The sequence below is a fragment of the Diadema setosum genome, chromosome 13 (genome assembly GCF_964275005.1).
Source record: "Diadema setosum chromosome 13, eeDiaSeto1, whole genome shotgun sequence".
Taxonomy (NCBI): domain Eukaryota; kingdom Metazoa; phylum Echinodermata; class Echinoidea; order Diadematoida; family Diadematidae; genus Diadema; species Diadema setosum.
In genome coordinates this window covers 20609086-20636967 of record NC_092697.1, presented here as the reverse complement: position 1 = coordinate 20636967, position 27882 = coordinate 20609086, and the positions used below count along the sequence as shown (strand labels likewise).

At 38.6% G+C, this 27882-nt stretch overlaps 1 protein-coding gene across 1 annotated transcript in view; it reads left to right on the top strand.

Moving 5' to 3' along the window:
- The first annotated feature begins 6708 nt into the window (after positions 1-6708).
- LOC140236894 (uncharacterized) overlaps positions 6709-27882 on the top strand; it is a 51316-nt gene continuing 30142 nt past the window's right edge. The window contains exons 1-8 of the mRNA XM_072316828.1: positions 6709-6859; positions 7619-7903; positions 10467-10587; positions 12353-12540; positions 16558-16712; positions 24193-24373; positions 25228-25316; positions 26148-26265. Of these exons, the coding sequence (XP_072172929.1) occupies positions 6787-6859; positions 7619-7903; positions 10467-10587; positions 12353-12540; positions 16558-16712; positions 24193-24373; positions 25228-25316; positions 26148-26265 (1210 nt within the window). The 5' untranslated portion in view covers positions 6709-6786. The remainder of the gene's footprint in view (positions 6860-7618; positions 7904-10466; positions 10588-12352; positions 12541-16557; positions 16713-24192; positions 24374-25227; positions 25317-26147; positions 26266-27882) is intronic.

The window sequence follows — 27882 nt, the reverse complement described above, 5'->3', positions numbered from 1 at the left end:
CAAGAGACATTAGTCGAGTTTGGGTCATGCTGGCTTTTTGTTTTTGTTTTTGTTTTATTTTGGTTGTTTTATCTTTAAAGATCATTCTTCTGTCGTATTTGGAGCTTTAGGAAGAAGTTTTGACTTTGTTGTTGTTGTTGTTCAAGCGTACCCTGCTCGCTATCGGGGGGGGGGATTCGTTCGAACCCCCTGAACCCCCCCTAGTTACGGACCTGCACAGGACATCTGTACAATTTGACCTGGAAAATATGATTTGAGGAACAGAAGTTTTGTGGCTTTTTATGCCATTCCTGCTGAAAGAAACAACAAATAAACAAAAAAGTATCATGCACTTGTACATTGTACATTGTACACAGAACCACTGTAAGAACACTAGTGTTATCCATCTGCATCGATCAGCTCAAAGTGATGAGATGAATGCTGACATGTTCATACAGTATTTTTAATTTTGGCCACTGCCTTTATGACTAAAGCAAGATGTTGCATAACCAGTGTTCTGGCACGAAACTTTTCATGGTACAATGTACACTCAGGGAGCCACCTCCCTGGTACACTCATGCATATATGTAGACAAAGTGACTTTGATATATCAAACAACCAGCATGTTAGAGGATTCCTCTATATCAGACTACAAATAAGATTTATTTGGTTTATAAGTACTGTAAAAGTGGAAATTTTCGCATTTTTGAAATTTTCGCGCATTTCGCGCAGTCAGAAACTAGCGCGGAAATAAAAGCATGCGAATATTTTTGCATGCCATATGTTCCAGTAGTTGATGTCTTGATTCCGCGAAAATATCCACTTTTACAGTATCACACATTTTCAAAAATAACAATGATGTCAGTGACGGTTACCCATGCCAACTAGATGAGGTGATGATCTAGCCTCACAAGTCTGCTGGTGTACATACAACACATGTGTACACACATTGTGTAGAATTAGGTGATCCGAGTATCCTCTCGGATCACCTTCTGTTTTTGTACGGATTCTTTCTTCTTCTTCTTCTTCTTCTTTTTCTTCTTATTTCTCCCCAAAAGTTGTGCATCGATTAGCTCAGAAAGTCCTCTTCCTATCAATTTCAAACTTATACCATATATGTATCGTCTCCCAAAGACGGCAATCGAACTAAAATCAAAGTGATCAGTCGACCGTGACGTCACAATGACGTCATTATATGAAAACACATTCTCAATCATATCTCATTAATGGAATGGAATTTTTCAATGAAATTTATGTCACATATATTTCAAGTCAAGCGCATTTTACTCATATTCTCAAAATTCATCTATACCTTAAAACGTGCTCGTACGCGCGCGTTCAAATATTTGTATGCTCAAATCGAGCTCAAATTTTTTTTGCACACGTTTCAGACCATTTAAAGCATTTTTTGAAAAATTGAAAAAATTTTACGGACGCGTACGCGCGCGCGCATATACGCACGCACAGCTCATATGCAATAGAAATTTCCCGTTTTTTCACACTTATCGCCTGCCTGAAATGTCAGGGAATATGTCTACCAAGTTTCAAGTCAATCCGACTCAATATGACGTCATACGGGCCCGTCAAAGTTGAAATTCCGCGCGCGCGTCAATGGCGATATACAGTGCAACAATGCCAAAAAACCGCCAATTTTAAATCCGATTTTACTCGTCAGGATGGGCGGTGACCCCCCATTTTCTTTACATATTCTGAAAGCTGATGAGTTGTACATGTCATTTCATGGGTTGGCGATGCTGGAAAAATGATTAAAAGATATCAAATTTCTTAATAAAATAAAAAGAGTAAATTTTCAAAATGACGTCATCAAACTACAAGTTCACTCGAGCGTATCACACTTATCCTTTGCCCATTTTCATTCAGATTTCAGTATGTTGTAGCTTACTAAATGCTCTTTCATTAATATAATAACAACATTTTGATTAGATGAGGGCATCACCTCGTAATATTGGATTGAAAGTAATCTTGTCAAATTTGACCAGTTTACGTGTTATCTTAATGGGAGTGCAGTTTTTCTGGAAATGAAAATTGACATGACTATCTTTTTCGAGCATTAGCTCACTTATGCTTCGGTGAATTTCTCTAAGATTGTAATAAATTGTAGCTGAGACTTTGGGCTATCGCAAGTGTGCCCTTCATTTTTTCATACGGTATCGGGATCACGTCCAAAAACTTGGTTGAAATCAAAGCCTATCTTCGATGTATTTTCATATTTCTTTCTTTTTCCAACTTTCTTTGCAATAACTCAAGAAAAACATACTCTATCACCACCATATTTTGCACATGTTTAGTTCATGTCACGTACATTATTTCATAAAATAACAACTACATGATCGGACACCATCTTGGGTATGTAAATTAGGGTCAAAGGTCAAAAATATTTCATCCTGTATCTTAGTAAATACATGTCTTATCTTTCCCATATTTTGCACACGTAAAGACCATGTTACAAGAATCATTTCACAAAATAACCACTTTTTGCTCAGATGCCATCTTGTCTGTGCAAAGTGGGGTCAAAGGTCATATGTACTTTTTTCTGTACCTTCGTTATGACGTGTTATCTCTATGGGAGGGAATTTTCTAGATGTGAAAGTTGACATGATTGTCCTTATCGAGCACTAGCTCGCTTACCCTTCGGTGAAATTCTCCCAGATTTTAATATGTTGTAGCTGAGACTTTGCGCTGTCGTCTGCGTGCCTTTTGTTTTTTCATATGATGTCGGGATCATACTAAAAAACTTGGTTGAAATTAAAGCTTATCGTCGATGTATTGACATATTTCTTTCTTTTTGCAACTTTCTTTGCAATAACTCAAGAAAAACAGCCTCTATCATCCCCATATTTTGCACATGTTTAGTTCATGTCACGTACATTATTTCAAAATATAACAACTACTTGATCGGACACCATCTTGGGTATGTAAATTAGGGTCAAAGGTCATAAATGTTTCATCCTGTATCTTGGTGAATAATTGTCCTAACTTTCCCATATTTTGCACACGCAAAGACCATGTTACAAGAATCATTTCACAAAATAACCACTTTTTGCTCAGATGCCATCTTTGGTGTGCAAAATGGGGTCAAAGGTCAAAATATACTTCATTCTGTATCTTCGTTAGTGCATACGGAATTCGGTACCAAAGATGGCAGGTCTGACTCCCTTTTCTAAATGAGACTTCAAACATCACATGGCCAATGTCCCCTCAACACAGATGAAACCTGTATGGTCATGCCTATTGGGATCAGGACTCAAATCATTGATTTCCCAATAGATCGGATCACCTAATTTGTCAGTGTTGACAAATTCCGAGTCTAGTTGTTCTATTGTTTTATCATAAGTATCTTTATTGCATCAAGTTTTGTTTTGTTTTGTTTTTTACAATAACCTACATGCTGTAGCAAGATGACTTTTGTGGAAGGATCATACTGTAGTGCCAGCCAGTGCATCACTGTGCTTTTGAAAGCCCTGACCCTCATATTCATAATTATGTACCTTGTTTTGTTTGTGTGTGTACATTGTACATGTACATTTCAAGCTAGAGAACTCACAGTTGACACATTGCCCGGTTGAGTTAGAATAATGTGATGAGCACTACACTTCTCAGTGCTTATTTCCCAGTCATACCAAGGAGGTTTGAGAAATGGAGTAACAACAGTCTCATTCCCTTTGATCCCATGTTTCATGCCGCCACTCAGAAATATTTGGAGTATGTGCTAAACTGGAGCTGCCTCACATATAGGAAGACAATTGATTCATATGTCATTGCATCATGACTTGTCACTCTCAAAGGAAGATATATGTCTATGATGGTAATTGCTTTTCGCCGTCCCTTAGAAAACAAGCTGCACATGTGATAGTACAGACACGGGGATGTGCGAATAAAAATTGTTCAAAAATTGATGAAATAAAAATCAAAATTACTCATTTTTACATGACTTTACACTAATCTAACATATAAATGCATATTAAAAGAACTATACTAAAAAATTATACCATATCAGTTTCATTTGTCGGAAGTGATCTGAAAGATGATAAAATCGGCTTTGTAGTGAGGGTACAGTTTCAAATACTTTCACGACATACAGTTTAAGGCCACCGCACACTACACGATCAGACTGGTCTTAAAGTCTTAAGACAAGCTGGGTCTTAAGACCAGTCGTACGACCGGACACCGCACACTGTACGACCGAACCTTACGAGTAGGCTTACGACTGTAGAGCGCGTGCAGTGCGCACTACTTGCGCTTGCATTTTACTGCATTGTGAATGGCTGAAAGCCTACAGTATGACTAGTCGTAGAAATTCAACATGTCAAATCTCTACGACTGGCGCTAAGACCCAGTCGTACGACTAGAAAATGGCAAGACTGTGACGTCACACTTCTAGTCTTAAGGTCTTAAGACCGGTGAATCGGGGCAAAATCGTGAAGTGTGCGGCGGGCTTTAGGTTTACATAATGTGTACATAATCTTGGACGGGATTTACTTTTGTTGTCCCCGCCGAACGAGTTCGAGCAGGGGACTATGAAACGGGTTCCGTACGTGTGTGTGTCCGTGTGTCCGTCCGTCCGTCCGTGTGTCCGTCCGTGTGTCCGTGTGTGCGTCCGTGTGTGATCAAAATCTTCAATTTGCTACTTCTCTGTCATTTATGAGCCAATTTTGATTCTGTTTGCTTTATATGATAGCACTACATGGGAGCTTTGAAACTTCTACACAGAATATCGGTCGTGACCTTTGACCTTGACCTTTGACCTATATTGTACATTTTGCTACAAAATGCTACTCCTTCGCCATTTCTAACCCGATTTCGATTCCGTTTGCTTTATGTGATGGCACTAGGTGAGGGCTTCAAAACTTCTACACAGAATTTTGACCTTTGACTTCTCTGACCTTTGACCTTGATTTTTTGACCTATATTGTACATTTTGCTACAAAATGCTACTCCTTTGCCATTTCTAACCCGATTTTGATTCCGTTTGCTTTATGTGATGGCACTAGGTGAGGGCTTCAAAACTTCTACACAGAATTTTGACCTTTGACTTCTTTGACCTTTGACCTTGATTTTTGACCTATATTGTACATTTTGCTACGAAATGCTACTCCTTCGCCATTTTTAACCCGATTTCAATTCCGTTTGCTTTATATGATGGCAGTAGTTGAGGGCTTCAAAACTTCTACACAGAATTTTGACCTTTGACTTCTTTGACCTTTGACCTTGATTTTTGACCTATATTGTGCATTTTGCTACAGAGTGCTACTCCTTCGCCATTTCTAACTCGATTTCGATTCCGTTTGCTTTATGTGATAGCACTAGGTGAGGGCTTCAAAACTTCTACACAGAATTTTGACCTTTGTCTTCTTTGACCTTTGACCTTGATTTTTGACCTATATTGTACATTGGCTACAAAATGCTACTCCTTCGCAATTTCTAACCCAATTTCGATTCCATTTGCTTTATGTGATGGCACTAGGTGAGGGCTTCAAAACTTCTACACAGAATTTTGACCTTTGACTTCTTTGACCTTTGACCTTGATTTTTTACCTATATTGCACATTTTGTTACAAAATGCTACTTCCGGCGGGGACATATGTTACGCACCGCGTAATTTCTACTTTTCCTTGTTTCATATGCTTCATCATTAACTCTTTATGTGCCATGGTGGAAACCCCCTGTGTGCCATGTTATTCTGAGACACGAAGGTAGTCATGCTTTGAGAAAGAATTCTGTTTTTCAATTTGTATAGCTTCTACAAATTTCTGTTAAGCGGGACATAATAGTGAGCAAAGTTAAAGAGAAATGGCAAACTTTGCTTCTACTGATACAATGTATAACAATTCTATTTTCTATTTTCTTTTGAATTACCAGTTGCTACATTACTGTAAAGGCATGACTTTTGCACATAAAATAGTGACAGAAACTTAGAATGTACACGCAAATCTAGTTGGGAACACCGCTTGATAGTCAATCACCACATAGAATGCAAGCCGTATGTGAGAGGAACAAAAGCGCGAGAAACGCTTTGATTGTACCGCGGGATTAGCGATATATCGATCGGTTTTGGCAGCTTTGTTTGTTGAGCAGAATATGCGAAGTTGGCACGCCGTCGACTGAGCCGGACGTGCGAACGTGGCACATAAAGAGTTAAGTGAACATTCATTCTATTGGACAAATAAGCAATCAGAATATAGACGGTATTATGTTAGAGTTTAAAATGAATCTTCAGATTGCTCAAACAGATGGCGGCATGGAACCCTGAACATCAAAGGCACAAGTGCACCTGTGGAATTGTTTTGTGTATCAATGGAAAAATGGCTGCTGTTTGAATAATTACAGCCAGTTGGAACTCCATCTCTTAAACCTCCTTGGTTATACAGAACTGTATGTAATGTTTGAAGTTTATAACTGCCTTTCCATGCTGGCATGACTAGATTAATATTCTGGCTGATTGTACATGTACATATATCTTTGGCAATGAATACTTCTCTTGAAGCATGGATTTTGTTAATATCTTGTACACATTTACCTTCAGTGTCTCACTTTGTTTACTCTTGTGTGTGTGTGTGGGTTTTTTTTTTTTTTTTTCTAATGCAGGCAGAGCAGACATCTTTCAAGACATCAAGCAGAGGCCTTTAATCCAATCTAAGTTTTGACAAGATACTTTGCTGAAGCCACAGTGTTCATTACTTAGTTTGAAGAAGAACGTGGATATCAAACCAAACAGGAATAAATACTGAACTAGATGCCTTTCATAAGGCCTTCCTCAGATGTGAAGAGGGAGAGACTTACAGACACATGATGGCAAAATCAGTGTGGATCCTGGTCATTACTCTCTGTTGGCTTGCCTTGGTTTGCTCTGGAGGAAAAAGTGAGTATGCACTAATGTACACTGTATGCGTCCATTCAAAATTAATAAACTTGTCCAAATCTTTTGGTTGATCAGTGGCAGTCAGATAGTAGTTCATGCAGTCACAAGACCATATTCATGTTGGTTGCCTGTCCTGTACACAGTCATGAAATGGACTTGACTAATGTCAAGTCTTAATGTACAATGTATTTCTAGTTTTCAGTTATCATACATTGACACTAGAAAAGCACTCTGAGAGTGCAGACGACCACCAAGCAGCTCATTTCCATCCATACATGCCAAAAAAGGCCCCACTTATTATTTGCATTTCTCAGTGATCCTTCTTTAATAGTGTCTCTTGCTGCACCTGAAGTGCATGCTCAATGCACTATTTGTACATGTGCATTGTCCATTTGTTGTTCTGTAATGTTTTGTACAGTGAGACAAAAAGTGCCTTGTTGATGAAACTGTTCTGCTACAGTATCTGTTACATATCAACAGTAGATAGTAATTTGATGTGTAAAGCGATCGTTTCAAGATTTTTCAGGTCTTTTGCGTGGAGAGAGTGAGTTACAAATGTGTGTACTAGTGCACCACAGTTTGTTTTCTTCTCTTACAGGCCTGTAGGTATTTTCTCCTTTCTTATCAAATTCCTTGTTTTTCAAGCATTGAAATGTAAAGATATTCATAAGTTTGTTCTACAATATGTGCAAATGCATACAAGGCTGAGAGAGTTAAATTTTCGTTTTAAGCATTGCGTTTTGTCTTTTCCACCCAAAGCGGACATTCTGGAAAAGGAACAAGCCATCGAGGTTGGCACAAACTTAACACTTCACTGTGCAGTCAACCGAACTTTGACAAATCATACAGCCAACGACATCATATGGATGCTGGTCTTTGATAATCGAGTACCAGAGAAACATACCCGTTCTGTTCTGAATGACAACATCGGGCAGCTGCACATCATCAATGCCAGTCTCGAAGACGAGGGCGCCTACTTTTGTGGTCTACCCAATGAGTCATACAATGACTACAAAAGTTCCGCCACTACAATTCGTATTGGTTGTGAGTATATCACTTTTTACAGAATTTTCCAGGATTATAACAGTGCTGAGATTCACTGCAGGATACATTCTCTATTTCATACAATTGTCTCATAAAAGGCTTGTCCTTATGTCGTTTTCAAAGCTTTCAGCATGTCTTTGGATTATTTTACATGTATAACTAGTCTGTCATATGAATTGAAAATTGGTTCATAGCACAACATAGAAAAGATTTTATTCAGTTTGCACAGTTTATGCTAAGGATATTATTTCCTAAGGATGCTGAGGATATTATTTCCTTAGGATGCTAAGGATATTATTTCCTTAGGGCAATTCTATGAAAAGTGTTACTTTTCTTTTAAAAAATCATAAATCTGCAATACTTTCAAGCACATTTGAGCTACAGGTAGGATTTTTCAAATTCATGAAATTCTTCCGTCGAGATGTTTTCATTGCAGCTGATTGACAAAGTGCCCTACATCGACGTAAATAAGCACTGAATTCATCAGTGTTTTAGTAGTAGCCATGATTAAAAAAAAAAATCATGGGCGTACATACTCGAGCAGGATTCGAACCTATGACCTCCTGATCACCGGACAGGCGTCATCTCCACTAGACCACCGAGCTTTCGCCCGACAGCAAGTGTTGGGTCTAATCCTTATACTAGTAGCATGCAATGGGTACTGCGTAATTATTCAAATTCATGAAATTCTTCCGTCAAGATGTTTTCATTGCAACTGATTGACAAATTGCCCTACATCGACGTAGATAAGCACTGAATTGATCAGTGTTTTAGTAGTAGCCATGATAAAAAAAATCATGGGCGTACATACTCGAGCAGGATTCAATGGAATTCTCGACGGAAGAATTTTACTTTTACTTAATGCTCCAATTCATAAATTTTTCAACATGTCCACATGGAGGTAAATGATCATGTCCCCAAAAATGTAATGTCCGTCACAAATAGCATCTTGTGAGGATCTACCGAATGATATTTTACTTATCAAAACTTGGACTGTTAACGCTTCAGGATGACCAGGTTAGAATAAAGTATGAATGGATTCCGAATGATCATGATCATGCTGAGTTGTTGAAATAAGAGCACAAAGTCACAAAAAAAAAAAAAAACTCTCTGAATGTAAGGCCCACAATGCTGGGATTGCCCCTCTAGTAAGTGTAAAGGTGACAAGAAGTGTATGTTTCATTACAAACTCAAAGTATGAGGAATCTGTGAAGGTTAGAAATAAGAAGGACCCAATTCCCTTTAACCCTAACTAGGCCGGGCTATTTAGGTAGATCATAGAGCCGGGGGGGCCTCCCACGCCCCCCCTCCAGATCTCGGCCGTCAACTGCGCGATCGCGACGAAAATTGGCACAAACATTGCCTATGATGTAATCTAAGGTACTATGAAGTTAGATTTTAAAAAATTATCATTTATGCTAAATTATGCTAATTTATGCATAATGATGCAATGAAATCAGACAATTTGGTATAAATCACTAAATAAAGCTCAAAATGGGCACTTTTTTTGTGTAAATATTCTTTTTAGTGTCCTAAGCAAATATAAGAGAAAAAAATTGAGCCATCCGAAAAAATTTCTTCAGTATTTTATTGTTTTTTGAATTTCTTATGTATTTCTCTGTTTTTTCGACTTTATGTTTTTCATTGTTTTTTCGATGAAACTTGTCCACGACATTGTTCCGAACGAGAAAATATGTTATTAATTGATTTTAATCAGTAAAACCCCAAAATAATCATGCTTTTATGAAATTTGACCGTAAGCACAGTTTCCATTGAAATTGTACACGAATTCGCGTTTTTGAGCAAGTTTTGGTCTGACATGCACATACATATTTATGCAAAACTTCGGAACCGCGCACCCGGGCATCGCAAATTTGGTGTCAAAAGATGCGGGAGACTCGACAGAAAAAAGTCATGAAACGTCGCGGCGATAGCTTTTCGCATTAGCGATACATCGCGCGAAACGTTGAGGGGGGGGCCTCGGAGGCCCTCCCCCCCCCCCCCCCCGGCCTAGTTAGGGTTTTAAAAGTTGTGTGTTGGCTAGTAAATGCAAAGATGAGAGTGCCACAATGAGCTCAATAATCTTTCAATGAGTTTTCCACCAATTTCCACACAGTACAATTTAAAATACAGTAATCGTATAGTGCTCTTACGGGTACAAGCTGTAAGTCGTTTCACGGCACTTTACATCACATCGCTGTAGCGCAGCTGCTATATACGCACACTATATATTTTTAGATCTTCTTTAATCATATATATCCAAGACAATTTACAATCCAAAACCAAAAAACAACTTATCAAAATTGATATGCCATTGTACAAAAACATATAGACTGTACCAAAGAGACAAAGGAAACAGGAACCCCCTACCGGCACCCATACTTCAGTGTGGAGATCAAAAATGTCTGTTCCATCAACATTGGGAACAGTACATATGTGCAGAAACCTCAATTATATAACAAGCTGGTCAACATCAAACTACTCTGCAACTGATTCAGTCTGATGCTTGATGACATTGTACACCAATATAAATGTTGTTTTTGTAATGTGTTTGACATTGTAGATAAACCACTTGCAGTGACAAACCTGACATGCTGGTCAACGAACATCGATACGTTTACATGCAGCTGGGAAGATGGCAGAAAAACCAATTTAAACACAAAAGATACACTTTACTATCAGAGGTAAGTACAAATTACACATTGGTAATATTGTGTAGGTATATTATTATGCATTTTATTGAAGCAAAATTTGTCTTGTAATGTGTATTTCTCTATCCAGGCAAAAGCAAAGTCGGCGGCATGCTGCAACTCATAGACACCGAGAAGGTTAAAGTTCCTTGTCTTTCCACAGAAGCATGCTGCAAGTTTGAATAGTTTACCATCAGTGCCGTAGCGCATGTTCATGGAAGGCAAGTCGGATGGAATTTTGTTTAACATGACAGCCTTGTATAGCATGAGGCTGATTTGCGCCAAGGTGCATCTTTGCTCGAGACCTCCAGTGGTTGTAAGGGGGTCTGCGAGGGCATTTTGATGGCATACCCTACCCACCATGCCATCATGAAGGGAGCAGACCATGGCAGTGAAGTCCTCCAGACATCCGACATCCAAATCAACCAAGGATTGCCACATTGCAGGATAGGAGACTTTGTCAGTAGCTCTTTAGAGATCCTGGAAGTTGAACATTGCAGGCAGTTGTTGTTCTTGACTCTTCTCCTGTAGTTTGAGGGCTCAAAAGATATCAATTGTGTGTTGAGATGTTTGAAAGTCGCACTGACACTCAGGGGGGATATCTTCCACAAGGATGAAGAAACATGTAGGACGATGCAGGTAAAGATTTTACTTGCAACACTCGCGTGTGAGATACGCCTGCTAGCCAGGCATTGCCCTCTTTCACTGAAGCCAGACCTTGGGGGCTTGGGATTGCCCTCTGCTTGCTTTGCTGTATGGGTCTTGGTGGCTTGTAATCATCAGATGACACACCCGAGGATGTGAACCTTGAAATTGAGGGCTAGTCAAATATTCTTGTTGGACCTGTGATGCTGGGAAGGGGTACAGACTGCAGAATGGGGGAAACACGCAGTCCCCAATGTAAGAATTTATGTTATTTGACTCTTGAAGGTAATGGCTTGTAAGATCTTCATAGCCTACCTAGGCCTAACCCAAAAGGGAAACCTATGCTTGAACTTGCTCTTGGGCTTCAAGCACATTGAAGCCCTAGACTGCACATGCCTGAACAATGGCTGAAGCGTGACCCCAGGCAACCGAGTTTGTGGATCCAGTGTGACGAGTGGCATTATGTTCTTTGCATGATGTTCACACATGCTGCACATGGCAGATTATTGCAAGAGTTTCAAAAAAGTCAGCCAGGGTTAATTATTGCATGGCAGTGCTTATTGTAACAGTTACTGATTACTTTCTATTGTCCACACAAGAGTTAACATTGCATTGGGTTGCACAAATCAATTTTCAAAAGTTGTAAGAATCAGCTGTGAGTAAATGTTACTGATAAAGCAATGTGCAGCAGTGCAGTGGTGATGGGATCTTAGTTTTTTAAAAAAAAAAAGAAAAACCTCAGTAATATACATTGTGCAGTGTGTGTGAACATGCCATTCTCACACACTACATGTATGTAGAAACCTTTTCTTTAAACCAGGACACAACTTTAGAAATCATAAATGCTTCACATGCATCTGAATAAGTTTTCTAGCCATGTATGAATGGTGGAAATTAAATTCATTTTTTTTTTCTTTTTTATTGTGGTGTATAGCCTAGACTGTGTTTGCGAAGGGCCCTACAGAAGCTTCTTTGAGAGTCTATTCCATATCTTTCCCACCTTCCTGTCACAGAAGCAAGCTTTGGTGTTTATGGCTGTGGTGAAAAGGTAGCCATAGTGCCTGTGATTCATTTGTGGTGCATTTTTGTTTCTTTGTTTTATTTTGTTTTGAAGGATGTTACCCCAGTCCAACTCAAAGGAGAACATCTCATGTGGTCATGAAACGCAGCAACAACAAGGCAAGCCAAATCACTGCACCATTGGTAACCAGGGACACAGGACTCCAGTTTGGGTTGTGACTGAAAACCAGTTAGGGAGTGCTCTCACCAGTTTGGGCCAAGAATTCAATCCATTTACAGAAGGTGAGTGGTCTTCAGAGAGATGTGATGGAAGTATGGTCCTAATTTAGGCTTGATTTTCATATCTTTGTATTATTTTGGAAACTGCACAGTCAAATTTTCTCCAAACTTGGCAGGTATTATCACTAGGATACATAGTTGTACAAATGGACACCATGCCCCACTTAGGGCAACCAGAGGGACCCCATAGCCCCAAATTAAGGAATCTGAAAAATCTAGTTGTGTAGAACCGGGGAGGTCAAATTGGGGGCCAATTTTACATTTTCATCTTGTTCCTGAAAATGCATGGTGAAGATCAAGATCCTAATGTAAAAATTGGTTGTTCTTGAAAATGCATGGTGACGATCAAGATCCTGTGCATTGCTACCTCTTCAGCAGAAAAGAGCACAAGTCCAATCGTTTAATTGTCCCCGCCGAACGAGTTCGAGCAGGGGACTATGAAACGGGCTCCGTACGTGTGTGTGTCCGTGTGTGATCAAAATGCTACAAAATGCTACTTCTTCGCCATTTCTAACCCGATTTCGATTCTGTTTGCTTTATGTGATGGCACTAGGTGAGGGCTTCAAAACTTCTACACAGAATTTTGACCTTTGACCTTGATTTTTGACCTATATTGTACATTTTGCTACAAAATGCTACTCCTTCGCCATTTCTAACCCGATTTTTATATGTGACCGTGCATCACAAAACAGACAAAAAGTCGCACCCCTTGATTTTACGTGAGGACTCAAAAAAGGTGCCTCCCAGGCCCCCTCCCCAGATCTCAGCCGTCAACAGTGCGATCGCGATGAAAATTGGCACACACATTGCCTATGATGTAATCTAAAGTACCATGAAGTTAAATTTTTTTTTAAATTATCATTTAGGCTAAATTATGCTAATTCATGTGTAATGATGCAAGAAATCAGACAGTTTGGTATAAATCACTAAATAAAGCTCAAAACAGGCACATTTTTTGTGTAAATATACTGTTTAGTGTCCTTAGCAAATGTAAGAGAAAAAATTGTGCCATCAAAAAAAAAAAAAATCTCAAGTATTTTACTATTTTTTTTATTTCCTATGTATTTCTTTGTTTTTTAGACTCTATGTTTTTCACTGTTTTTTCGATGAAATTTGAACAAGAAAATATGTTATTCATTGATTTTAATCAATAAAACCCCCAAATAATCATGCTTTTATGAAATTTGCCTGTAAGCACAGTTTCCATTGAAATTGTACACGAATTCACGTTTTTGAGCAATTTTTGGTCTGACATGCATGTACATATTTATGCACAACTTCGGAACAGCGCACCCAGGCATTGCGAATTTGGTGTCAAAAGATGCGGGAGACTCAAAAGAAAAAAAGTCATGAAACGTCGTGGCAATAGCTTTTAGCGATAGCGATACATCGCACGGAACGTCAAGGGGGGGGGGGCCTCAGAGGCCCCCCCGGCCTAGTTAGGGTTAAAAATTACAACATTTGCTATTTTTAATCCATCCATGACAGCAAACAAACAAATTGATTTCGTAACTTTTGGATGACTGTACTTCACTTCTGCTGAGTACTATGGCTGCACTGTGCATTGAATGGCAGCATGTCATATAACATTTTAAAGAGAATTTTATCCTCTTTCAAATGACATATAACTTGTCAATGTTTTGTTCATTGCTTTCCAATGAAGAGCAATTGTTTGGAGAGTTGTGTGCCTGTCGGCGTGTGTGTGCAAATAGTGCTGGGCCACTGCGATGTTTGTTTACACAAGTGCGTTGGCCCAATATGGGTTAAAACAAAAGAAATAAAAAGAAAAAAATGAGACGAAACCCAGAAGTAGCATCAGAAATATTGTTTGTGGACCCCCCTCTACGGAATTCCTGGATCCGCCCCTGATACATATCCATTGGTTCTTGAATTTGCTCTGCACTATTGCTTACTTGCTTGTTTTCTTCCAAATTACAGAAAAGTCAGAATTTGATTTGGCATTTCCATGCACGAAAATTTATGTGCTGTGTAGTCTCTTGGAATATACCGTCAGCAAGGAAACTTTGTACCACATACACACATGCAGTCAGTGGATTCTACTAATTGTACTTTGGTGAGCACAAACACACACACACACACACACACACACACACACATTCACACACATACTAGGGAGGCATCACTGCCAAAGTGCATAACTCCACCCATTCAAAATCTGCAGAGAAAATTGCAAAATTATTTTCACAAGTTACAGAATTCATGTTCAGCCAAAAGTAGCTTTAATATGCAAAGAGCAAGGCTGCACTTTACTCCATTTTTTTTTACTGGTCCGACCTGTCTGTGGGACCAGTAGGTACCCATTTTTATGCCTCCGCCACGAAGTGGTGCCGGAGGCATTATGTTTTCGGGTTGTCCGTCCGTCCGTCCGTCCGTCCGTCCGTCCGTCCGTCCTTCCGTCCGTCCGTCCTTCCGTCCGTCCGTAATGAATTTTGTGGACAAGGTAACTATCAAAACCTGTTGAGGTATCCTAATGAAACTTGGCATGTATGTGTATTAGGGGGTGAAGTTGTGCCTATCAACTTTTGGGTGCACATGCTCAAGGTCAAAGGTCAAAAGGTCAAGGTCAAATACATAAAATTTCACTATTTCCACCATATCTATTGAATGCCCGAAGATATTTTCTTGAAACTTAGTGTATACATGTATTACCCAATTAAGATTCTCTGGTGAAAGTTTGGGTCATGAGGTCAAAGGTCAAAAGTCAAAAGGTCAGGGTCAAATACATAAAGTTTCACTATTTCCACCATATCTATTGAATGCCTGAAGATATTTTCTTGAAACTTAGTGTATACATGTATTACCCAATTAAGATTCTCTGGTGAAAGTTTGGGTCATGAGGTCAAAGGTCAAAAGGTCAAGTAAAAATGTTAAAACTTTTTTTTTCTCCATACCTTGGAAAATTGTTCAAGGTATCTTCATGGAACATAGTATATACATATACTGACTGGAAGTGATTATCTAGAGAATGTAGGGTTCATGGGGTCAAAGGTCAAGTGCAACACTTCAAAATTTTACTATTTCCCTCCTATCATGCAATGCCAGCAGGGTTATTTTTTTTTACACTTGGTGTATGCATACATGTGTAACCTAATAGAAATTCTCTGGAAAGTTTTTTTTTTTCTTCTTTTTTGCCTCAAAGGTCAAAAGGTCAAAGATCAAGTGAAAGTGCTGAACTAACTTTTTCCTCCATATCTCGGAAGTGGCTCAAGTTATCTTGAAACTTAGTACATATTATACATGTTCTACCTGAAAGTGATTATCTTATGAATTTTAGGGTCAAGGGCCAGATGAAAATGGTAACAATTTACTATTCAATTCAGAAATTGCACTTTTTCTCCACACCTGTACCTTGAAAATTACTCAATGCCTAAATGTATGAATGGGTCAAAGTCGAGTTAAAGTCCTTAAATCCCTACTGTAGATACATGCTCTCCTATCCATCCAATTAAACCTAGGTCAAGGAAGGTGAACATTCAACACATTTGTGACAAACTTGTCATTTCAATATTTTGCCAATTTTGTGAAAATGTAATCACACATTGTCCACATGTACTATCTAGACCTATTGGGAAAATCATGCATTATGGCGGAGGCATACCAGTCGCCAAAGCGACATTTCTAGTTTCCATTTTTTACTGGTCCATTCCTAAAAAAGGTACTGGTCCGACAGTGATTTTGACTAGTTCTGGACCATCAGACCAGTGCCAGTGTGCAGCGTTACAAAGAGTAATGAAACTGTGTACCACAAATGTATTTGCACTTAAGTTAAATGATTGGTCTCAAATAACCCAGTAGCGGTTATTTTTTGGTGTCAGTGCAAAGCCTTACTCTACATGTAGCAAAGCATATCACAGTCAGTTAAGAAATTCAACACAAGAGCTGTCATAGTCATGTGTCTTTGATGATTATTGCTCAATTTCAGAACTTAATTAATTTACTACACGAACCAACAGTTGATTGATCATTACCACCTTTTTTTCCATGCCTGTTTATATTCAGTTCGGCCCAAACCTCCTGCTGACATTAGAATGGGCCAACCAAGTGAAAATGGGCAACTTGAAGTGAACTGGAGCACCCCCGACGACTGGAATCCTCTTTATGGTCTTGAGTACTGGATACAGTATCGAATCAAAGATAGCTCCGAGTGGGAAGATGTGAGTATTTGTCTCTTGATTTGCTGGTATTTGCTTCAGTTATTGGGATAAGAGGATGGTAGTTCTGTGAACATCTACAATACTATTCATCCATGGAATGGTTGTTGTTTAGATTATCCTGGCAGACCCAGGGTGGTCCACAACTTGAAATATGAGAATGTTGCAAGCTCTGAATGTGAGAATGTTGTGTTGAATTGTATGTATATCGTGAGTGCACAGTGCACAATATTTCATGACTTATTTCCCCTTGTGCTGCTTACGATCAATGTTCTGTCTCATATTTTGAGCACAAATTTTTAAAGTACCAATGGTAGTTTAGTGTTTCTCAAAGTTTGCAGAGGTTTCTCATATGTTTGATTCCATTTTATTTTGAGCATATCACCAATTCTTGAGGATGTTGCATAAGAATTTGAACATGTTGCAGTGAAAGCTCAAACCTCTCATGGACCATCCTATAACATGTTGCATGCAGATAATATCAATGCAGCCTCATCAAAGCAGGGTGGCCTCTTTCTTGTGAACACTACTCTCTCAGAGATTCTGCCATTTTTATTGCCCCAAATACTAACATATATCCATTCAAACAACGTTGTCAGGATGAACATCTTGTCCAAAGATGTTAGAGGAAGACAATGATTGAACCCAAGATCTCATCTTACAAGTCCACCATGTATCAAGCATACCACATTGTTGCCCACTATCAGTGTTACTGTTAACAGTGAACTTGCATGGGTAAGTGTAGAGGTAAAGGTGGTAATGCAAGAAATATTCTGTACATCTTATCAATGACTTGAGAAGACAGTCATGCAACTATGCAGAGCTGCCAACCGTTCCGAAAAATTTGTATTTGTTACAAAATATCGAAGGGAATACGAAAATACGAAAACATCCTTAAAAAGTATGAATTGACAGTAGGAAAAAATAATGGGTAAAAAAATGACAAATGCACATCGCGTTATGTGCCATGTTATCTGTACTCGGCTGGGATATCGATGCAACGCGTATGCACTGTATGTGGAAAGCTCTGAATAGAAAAGTGTGCGCACATGCAAATCGCTGCTTGCGTACTGTGTACACCGAACGGAACTTCGCGCGCGTGAATCCCTGCCGCCTACGGACCCTGGATGTTTACATTGATCGCCGTGGTATCCCCATAGGTATCCCCATAGTGTGGCCTACCGGTTGGGATGGGGAGCGCGAGTAGCTACACACTGTATGTAGCCAGATTCCAGCCACATACCCTATTTCGTTTTGAGGCGGGGTAGAAGGCGTTCTGTTGTACAATGTCTGCTTCTTTTTCTCTTCTTCTTCATCTGCTTTTCCCTTGCCTCCCAAGTACGAAATGATTTTTAGAGTGTTGTGTGTTTTTTTACAACGTTAATGCATCATTTTTCTGCAAGTAAGAGGTGAGTTTCTGTTCATGTGTTGATGTGCACTTCAGACTGTAATGCAGGTGAAAAGCGTTCGAACTTTCTTTCCTGTGTATCATGGAAACTTGATGTATTTCTAGGCCTATTAAAGGAGATCTCATACAACAGAATGCTTGTAACAAGCTATTTTTCCAGTCCAAATAATTGATTTCCTGTGTTTTGTATCGTTTATTGGCTGATCCCAAGGATCTCGTCACAATACCGGTACCGAGTTTTCAATGTGTATTTATTTTCGCGTAGCTTTCAGTGCTGCAAACTTCTGCTAGGGCCTACTAAACTTATCGTTCTATTTCTGTCGTTTCTCATACCTCGTTTGGTACGATTTCTTTCGTTTAATATCTCTTTATTCGTTCCCCTTTTACTTTGAAATATTTCAATGTAATTCTTTCAAGTGTCTCGCACTGTATAGACCTACTCTATGCATTTTCGTTACAGCGATTTCTCCGCTTTGCTGCAATACTATGTATTTCGAAGCGAGTTTGATCCCAGCTGCTTCGGTGTGCTGTGTCTTGTCTTTTGTAATGTTTGTGTTGTTGTCGTTAGGTGTTGATACTTTGTATTTGTGATTTATTTCGAGTGATGGTGTTTATCTCGAGTGATGGTGATCGTGTTGCTAAATGTTGATAGGAAAAGGACAAAATTATCTGAGTGGTGCCTGATGGTGATGATAATTAATGATGCTGGTGTAAAAGACGGCTTGCTGTGAATGCTGAGCGTACGTGCCCTTCGTTTTGTTTTGTTTTTTATTTCATTTTCCCTCATACTCTTCTATCCCCTCCCAGGAATGATAAAAAAAGAAAATACATTCACCTCACAACAAAAAGAACCAAGTGCTAGCAACCTTCGTAAAGTTAAATCTGAATGTTTATTACCAGCAAAGAATATGGAGAAAACACAAGTGACGGTAAGTAGAAGCGAAGAGATTGTGTATGCAGTCTCTTCAGCTGGAAGAAACCTCTCTCCCCCTGTGGAAATTTCCACAAAAGCAGGTACCTAGGTGCATGCCAGACGAAAGGATGCACGCACAGGAATAAACAGCGTTTTAATATCCTGGAAATATCGATCGAAGAACCAGCTCATGAGTTGAATTAAAGGAATCATCGCAAAGATATCATGATTCTATAGCCTTTCTTTTGGCACATAGTAGGAAACATCGAACAGTCGATTATAGTGTACTTGATCGAATGTCTTGTATGTTCCCTGAACAATAAAAAAAAAAGGGATTGATTATTCAGTTGATTAAAAATGCAATCACAGAAATACATGAAAGGTCTCGTATGCCCAGACAATTTCACTACGAGTAGGTCCTATGAAATGCAGTCATCACCTGGTTAGACAGAAAAATCATGACAATTAATTTCACGCTCATCAAAACTGCTTATTATTTTTCAATGTTTTGGCTGTCAACATTTGTTCATGGGTGTTTTTGTTTGTTTTGTGTGTTTTTCCCCCTTGAAAGACATAATGATTTCTTTGTATCAAACGTAAACTGCATGTTTACCGTAACCAAGCCATTAAGCTCAGCTATGGTGCATTCGATCCATCGAACTTGCAGTAACCTGTAAGGCAGGAGCACATGGCGCATTCCTTTAAACTTGGAAGTGAAACCATTGTTTCGCACATCTCGGCACATCCACACACAGCACGGCATTTAGCGATCATCGTTATATGGCAGACTTTCCGATTCCAAACAGGGGAAAAGAAATTGGATACTTCGCAAAATGATGATGTTTAAAATCCAGTAAAATGAAAAAAACCTGAAAACAATGCATAATTATATTTTATAATAAACAATAATTGGAAACACCCAACAGAGTTTTGCATTCGCTCACACAAAAGCTCTCTTGAGAAGATGAAAGCATTCCCCCTCCCCTGCTAGGTAGTGGAAGTTTCCATAACCAGCCCAGCAAGTTTTTGGAGGTACATACATGCACTAGTACACATTCACTGCGAGTAAACAATCAATCAACGCTGAACATTGCATAGTTAGGAATTTTTATTGTGCTGGTGACCAGCTCGGTACTTCGGCATGTGTCGTAATGTTATGTTTAGAGCCTGTAGGCCTTAAAGTCGGCGAGTTTAATTCAAAATAGCAAAAAGAGGGGGATTGAAAAAATATGAATTCTGATGGAAAATACGAATTTTGGAGCTGCTGAGTACTAATTTGTGCTTCCAAAGGTTGGCAGCTCTGAACTATGTGAATGAATTCCATTATGTTTTACCTGATAAAGTAAAAAGGAGAAGTTACACTGTATGTACATCATGTTTTTAAAGAAAATTCTGTCTCGATTAAAAAAGCGATTGGATGTCCATTTTCCTTTTTATACCCCCGCCACACGTAGTGTGAAGGGGGTATATAGGAATCACCGTGATGTTGGTCGGTCGGGCAGGCGGGCGGTCGGTCTGTTGCAAAATCTTGCGTCGCGAACTCCTTCTACAGTTTTGAAGCAATTTAAATGAAACTTTGGATAAATGATGATATTGAGGTATAGATGTGCAAAACATGTTTTTTGCGTTTGTCGGACAATGCGTTGCCATGGTAACCATAATTTTACCAAAACCTTGTGGATTAAATAACTTCCATAGTATTTAAGCAATCAATTTAAAAATTGGTATCTATGATGATCTATAGGTGTAGTTATGCAAGACACTCTTTGTGTTTGTACTTGACAAAGCGTTGCCATGGTAACCGCATGTTTTCTTCGAAATCTTGTGGAATGAATAACTTCCACAGTTTTGAAGCAATTGAAATCAAATTTGGTAGGCGTTATGGCCTTGAGGCATAGATGTGGAACACATAATTTTTGTGTTTGTCGGACAAAGCGTTGCCATGGCAACATAAGTGATACACATTTAGACATTAGGTCCCTTTTAGTCCATCACAGATTGTCGTGTGTGTATCAGCCATCTCCATAATAATTGGGACTGTGAGTGACATTCAAATCTCGATCCACATCACTAAAGGTACAACATTTCGGAAGTAGTTGCAGCTATTTGTGGTGCTAAGTATGTTTGAATGTTGTATGAAATTGTACCAAAGTCAGGTCAAACTCCAAGGCTCCCTCATGCAGTTTGGCCTCACTCGAACTGGTGCAAATTGAGTCACAATTTTCCCTTCGTGAATCAGTGTAATTTTATAATTATAATAGTGAATATCATGTATAAAGCGCTTATTACATTTCTAAGCGCTAAGCACAATTTTGATCAAGATTGCAAAATAAAAAAGAGAGAGAGAACAAGAGCACAAATAGTGTCATTCGGATCATGATTCGATGTGTAGGGGGACCAAATTGGGGCCTAATTTTCACATTTTCATCTTTCTCTCAAGCACACATAGTCAAATTTTTACCAAACTTGCAGACTTGGCTGGTGTTATCACCAGGGTGACAGTAAATACAAATCCACACCATGTCTCCACCATATTGGGAACCCCAGGGGACCACCCCCCCCCCCAAAACAAAAAAACAAAAAAACAAAAAACAAACAAACAAACAAACAAAACAAATTCGAGAATCTCAAAATATTTTTTTTTTCAAAACAAATTCGAGAATCTCAAAATATTTTTTTTCAAACCAGAAATACTTTGAATGAATACATTATTAACAGCTTATTTATGGTAGATTTGTGGGTGGTCCCATCTGGGCTAGGACAAAATTTGGAGACAGTTTTCACATGTTGATCTTCTCTTTCGAAAATGCATGGTCAAATTTTCGACAAACTTGGCAGGTATCTTTGCCAGTGTGATACAAATGAACACCATACCCCTCCTTTAGGGGCTCTCAAACCTATCCCCTCCCAAGCCGCCCCCCCCCCAAAAAAAAAAAAAAAAAAGTTTGCTTGTCCTTTAGTAATAATCTGCAAGAATGCATGAAAGGTGAACTTCCACGCCTGGGTGAACGTGAGACCTTTCGTGGCAGTTCTATTGTTGGCAATTGCATCTGAAATGTGTCATTACTTTTGACCCTTTGTTTTGGACTACCTTCTGAGAAGTTCAAAATTCATGTGCACAGTATTCATGTGCACAGTACTGGATGAACTCTCATATAACCTAGAGTTTATTCATTGGACAGTTTTGGTCAATGGCATGTACAATTTGAAGAAAGATCTGCAAACTTAAGTGTGGACGTATGTTTTCTGTTATGTTTAAATGCACACATGACAAGGACATGCAATTTGTATGAAAAAGAGTCATATATGAGTGCATTTTCTACACCTTTGTTTACCTGGTCACATGCAAACTGAAAGGGATCTATCTTCACCTGGCATACAAGTATGCTCCAAACAATTTTTTCAAAAACATTAAATTCATAATTGTTGGTGTGAGGGCAATGAGTCAAAAATCATAATTATTTAAAGAGTTACCTAGTTTTTGAAATCCAGCTAAATACTATCTTGGTTGGACCATTATGTTCATTTTCAGCTCAGCTGAGCCGAAGGTTCAGAGGAACTGTTGCGATTACTCTTCATTCGACGTCCGCCTTCCATCATCCGTCGTCTTTTGTCCGTCTTGCATAAACATTTTACATTTTCTTTTTCTTCTTGAAACCCTTTAACGGCCCAAACCCCCAAATAAAGGAAAATTTAAAAGACTTCTCTAGAACCAGAAGTTATAGAGCTACAGTGTAAGTTAATACTATGAGTTAGTACATTGATGACTGTAGTTTCAAGTTTGTTCATGGCAGATGCAGGGAAGCCCACCTTGGAGCTTGGGGAGGGGTCCAAATGTGGGCCTAAATTGTACATTTCCATCTTCTTGAAAACAACATGATGGATTTTCACCAAACTTGGCAGGTAGCACCGTAAGGGGATAGGATCTCAATTTGTTTGAATGGGCACCATTCTCCCTCTGGGGGCCCTTGGGAGCCCAAATAGCCCAAATTAAAGAATCTGCAAAAATCTTCTCTAGAACCAGAAGTGATAAAGCTCAGTTAATGCTGTGATTAAGTACATTACTAGCTGTTGTTCCAAGTTTGTTTATGTTGGATTCAGAAGTGCCCCTTGGAGCCCCTGGAGAAGGGGAGGATCCAAATTGGGGCCCTCATTGTACATTTTAATTATCTTCTTGAGGGTTAAATTTTTATCAAACTTGGCAGGTAGCATTACTTGGAAGATAGAATATATACTTGATGACATAAATGGTACCATGGGTACCAAATAAAAATCAGTCATTTTGTTGAATTATTATAATTTTTTTTTAAGGTTGTCCACGGGGTTGCCAAAAGTGGAAAATTAAGCCACACATGATAGCTAACCACTGCACTGCACTGCACGCTATTGCTAACACAGCGTACCACGCATGCATAGTATAACATGCAGTGGCATGGGAATGACTATGTACACGCACACACAGTGCATGCATTTCTCTGCGGCTGTCCTCGAGTGGACGTGAGGTAATGTGTGATGCATCATTTGTTCAAATGAACAGCATTCCCCTATGGGAGGGGGACTGGCAAAACCCTGCAATTAAGGAATCTTTACAACTGGAAATACTCTGAGTAAATACATATAGTGAGTGCGCTTCCAAGGTTATTAATTTCAATGTAGATCCAGGGGTTAGGTGGGGATTAAATGGGGGGGGGGGGCAATTTTTACATTTCAGTCTTTTTTTTTTTTAACTGCTTAGTCAAATTTTCTAAATACAGTGTACTTGGCAGCTGTTTTTACCAGTGTGATGGAATGTGCAAAAAGACATCATGCCTGCATGGAAACTCTCAAAGCTGCCCCCCCCCCCCCAAGCTTGCAATGTTGTTAGGTAAGAGTCTGCAAGAATGCATGGAAATTGAACTTGCAATACTTGGGTGACTGCGAGACCCTTGGGTCTCTTGTTATTTGGAACTGATGATCACTGTTTCTCTTTAACAACAATGAGGATTGAAGTTCACATGCCTGATATTTGCAGAATTGGTGAATTAATACCTTATACATGTACATGTACATGTAGCTGTAACATGGTGGTTGTGAAAATTTCAGATTGAACCAATCTGGCTCATGATTCCACTACATGTATTGCTAAAATATGTTTCTTTATTTTTTCTTCCATCTATCTGCAGATTTCCTATGACTATATTAGTGGCCTATCAAAGATTATCCATCCTCTCCGACCGTACACGGAGTATACTGTGCGTATGAAGTGTGCCTATGATATTTTAATATCACCATTAGCAGATACCAGAGGTGCAGATGTCTTTGGGGAATGGTCACAAGAGATACATCAGAGAACTCGAGCAGAAGGTCAGTAAAAATATTGAAACTGCAGTCTTGTGTCTGTTTGTAACTGCTGCCAAAATTACCATCTTGTGAGACATAATTTCCATTGATTTTTCATTCAATGTTATATTTTAATTAAATTTCTACTCTTTTCATATCTTACAGATCGAAGATTAGTGCTTCCTGAGGGTTTTGCCAGTGGAATAAAAATTGACACATAGTATTTTTACCTTTTCTCATGTTGTAGCTAGTATTCAGCTCAAACATTACATCAGCTGAAATTAGTCATACACTCTTAAGTGGGTTTGAGGTAAATCACTTTTTGTTTATCATTGATATCCTTTGAGAAGGATATCATTTTTATGGCAAGTCTATAAGTTCATAGCTGTGGCAGAATAAAGCAAAGCCACTATTTCATCACACCCACAGATTTGATGTATTTGACCTACCACTCTAAAGCCTTATATAGGACACTTGGAAGTCATACTTTGCTTATGTACTATGTATATATATATATATATATATATATATATATATATATATATATATATATATATATACATACATACATACATACATACACACACACGTACACACACACACACACACACACACACACACACACACACACACTATATTACATAGTATTCCAAGGTATGGAAGTTTGGATTGGACTCAGTTATTGGAAATTGTCATTTTAAGTGACATTGATCATGAAAATGTGCCCTATCTTGGCAAGCTACACCCGATTTTCGGGAATAGGGTCTCATTTTAGCTTTTCAATTTCCCAGTAAATGAACAAACTGTCAAGTAAACAATTATCACAGTTGTGTGATATGACTGAAAATTATCATTCTTCAAAAATGGTTTCTCCACAGTTCCAAGAGCCCCCATCACAGGTTTTGAGATGGATGTCAATGATGATCAAACGGACGCATACAAGAGAATCGTATATATAGAATGGCATGTGAGTATTGTTTCTTTTGTACATGATCAGGAATGGAGAGAAGAAAAAAAAATTGTTTGATATTTAACTGTGGGCAATGCTAATTTTAAACCTCTGCCTCTATGAGTGCCAGAGGCAGTATGTTTTTGTCTTGTTTGTCCATCTGTCCCACACAAAGCTCATTATTGCAATTTGAAGAAAATTGTTCAGTGGATGTTTCATGAGGTAAAGATGCACTATTAGATTTGACTCAAAGTTTCACATTTAAAGGTTACCCAACTTAAAAGAATGAAACCCAAATATGGTATGTGTATTTCTGTTGTATCTTCTTTTCTATTCTCATTTTCTCCCTCTACCCTTATCTGTGATCTTCCACTAGCTTCTATTGTGACATGTTTTCCCCTGCTTTCTTAGTGTCCTTTGTGACATCTTATTTTGTGTGCTTTTTGTATTTTCCCTGCCTTCTTAGTGTTCTTTGTGACATCCTATTTTATACGTTGCGTATGTGTGCAAATTGTCGTGGGGACGCTACCACTGACGATGCATCTTTTATTTTGATTTATACCATCTTTAAAAATAAAATCTGCCATTAACTTGACAAAGCCACCCTATGGGTGAAAATTCGTTAAACCATCTTTCACAGTGTTTCCTTAATTATTACTCTTGTGAACCAATGTCTTCTTAGACTCCGAGCAGAAACGTTTTGCTGTTATGAACACCAGTGTATATATGTATTTATGGTGTGGCATTAAGTATTTAGATATTTCAATGCTTTTGTGGTCATTATTGTGAGGAATTTACATGCCTTTTGTCATATAGTTACCAAACGTTCATTTGTTACACTTTTTTTAGGAGATTCCAGAATCAGACCACTACGGCAGTGGATTTGGCTATCGTATCAGCATTTCTTTTCGAAATGGCACTGTGCATATCAGTGAAAACACCAAAGCCCACACTCTTCGTATAGAAGGTATGTATATGCTTGACAGGTTGTTAGGTTGATCTTATATCACTTTTCTTTATTTGACTCAAGGAAATATCCTCTGCAATTAGCAAAGATTAGCTTATTTAATGTTAGCTTTTTCTTATCTTTTGCCTATTTCATGGAAAAGGGGTACATGATAATGAACATGACGGACAGCTGGAAACATTTCTTCATTTAGCCATCCCTCAGCATTAAAGATACTCAGCTTGAAATATAAAAGTGTCTTGTGGTAGGCTATTGTTAGTTATTTCATTGTTCAAGAATCTGTACAAAATTTGTGTTGCATGGTCATTAAGGGAGTTACATGTAATTTTGCAGAGAGAAAGTGTGCCAGAACAAATAGAGTTTCTTGAAGTAGCTCTGCATAACGTTGTTCCATCTGCATTATGATATAGCAAGTGAAAATAAGGGACCAGGAAGTACCACCTACCATCGCCTACTGCTGAAAAGGGTAATGACACTATGAGCTGAGCTTAGGGTAGTTCATAGCAGTGGCAATGAGCTTTGAACAAATACCTGTTTTTGTCATGTTTATTTCCTCAACCCACCTTTTAAATCAGTATTTCATTAGTCCACATATGTTGGAAAGATACCAGTAACTGGTAACTGTTGTTATGGCAGCGTGACAATGACACCATTTTGCCTCACTGGGAAAATATGCTGTCATAGCTTCTTCAAAAAGTTATTAGCGTAAATAACAAGCAAAAAACAAAAACAAAAAACAACAATGTGAATTTCCATTAGCTCTACCCAGTAGCACTGATAACTTCTTTGTATGTAGATACGTTTATTGATATGTCAAGAATAGAACATTTTATTTTGTGGGTGCTCATTGAGAGGTGATTACAATATTTCTGATATCAGACCTTCTAAGGGCAGTAAGGGAGGAAAGTAGTCTTCGTCAAAAAGTATCATTGAACACCCCCCCCCCCCATACCGATTCATTAATGTCAAAATATTTAAGAGGTCGTTAAAGACAGTTTGTTGGTATTCCCATGCTGAACATACATTCTGAAAGGAAGTCTGGAACCACCCATTTGGAGTCATCTACAAGGCCACTCTCATGTTTCATTATGTATTTATAGGTGAGGGTTGCGACATCGGGTATGACAGAAAGCTGTGAATGTTCCTGTAACATCTAGTTTGGGGCACATTTTCATTAAGAATAGTTCTTTGTATGGCATATAAATGCAAACATTTTGTCACTAGCGGTCGGGTCTTTATGCCGGCCATACGCTACGTGCAAATGAATGAGGTGATCTTACGCACCCACACACACAACGCATGTAGGTCAAGTGGAGTCACACTTTTGGTGTTCACTTCCAGTACTTCCAGTAATGCAGAGTTACTTTGCAGCAGGCATGGATAGAGCATATATGCAGTGATTACATCTATTTTTTCCCTTTTTATCATGACTAAAATATTGTCACTTCACAATGGAAATGCATTTCCAGGACAAATAACTTAATATTTATTTTCCCAACACATAACAGTTGCTGTGAAAATCTTTGAAACTATATGTATGGCAGTTCGGAGATTAAGATAGTGCTTCATGTTTTTTTTGTACAACCAAATATAACTTGCCCTTTGCATTGGCACATT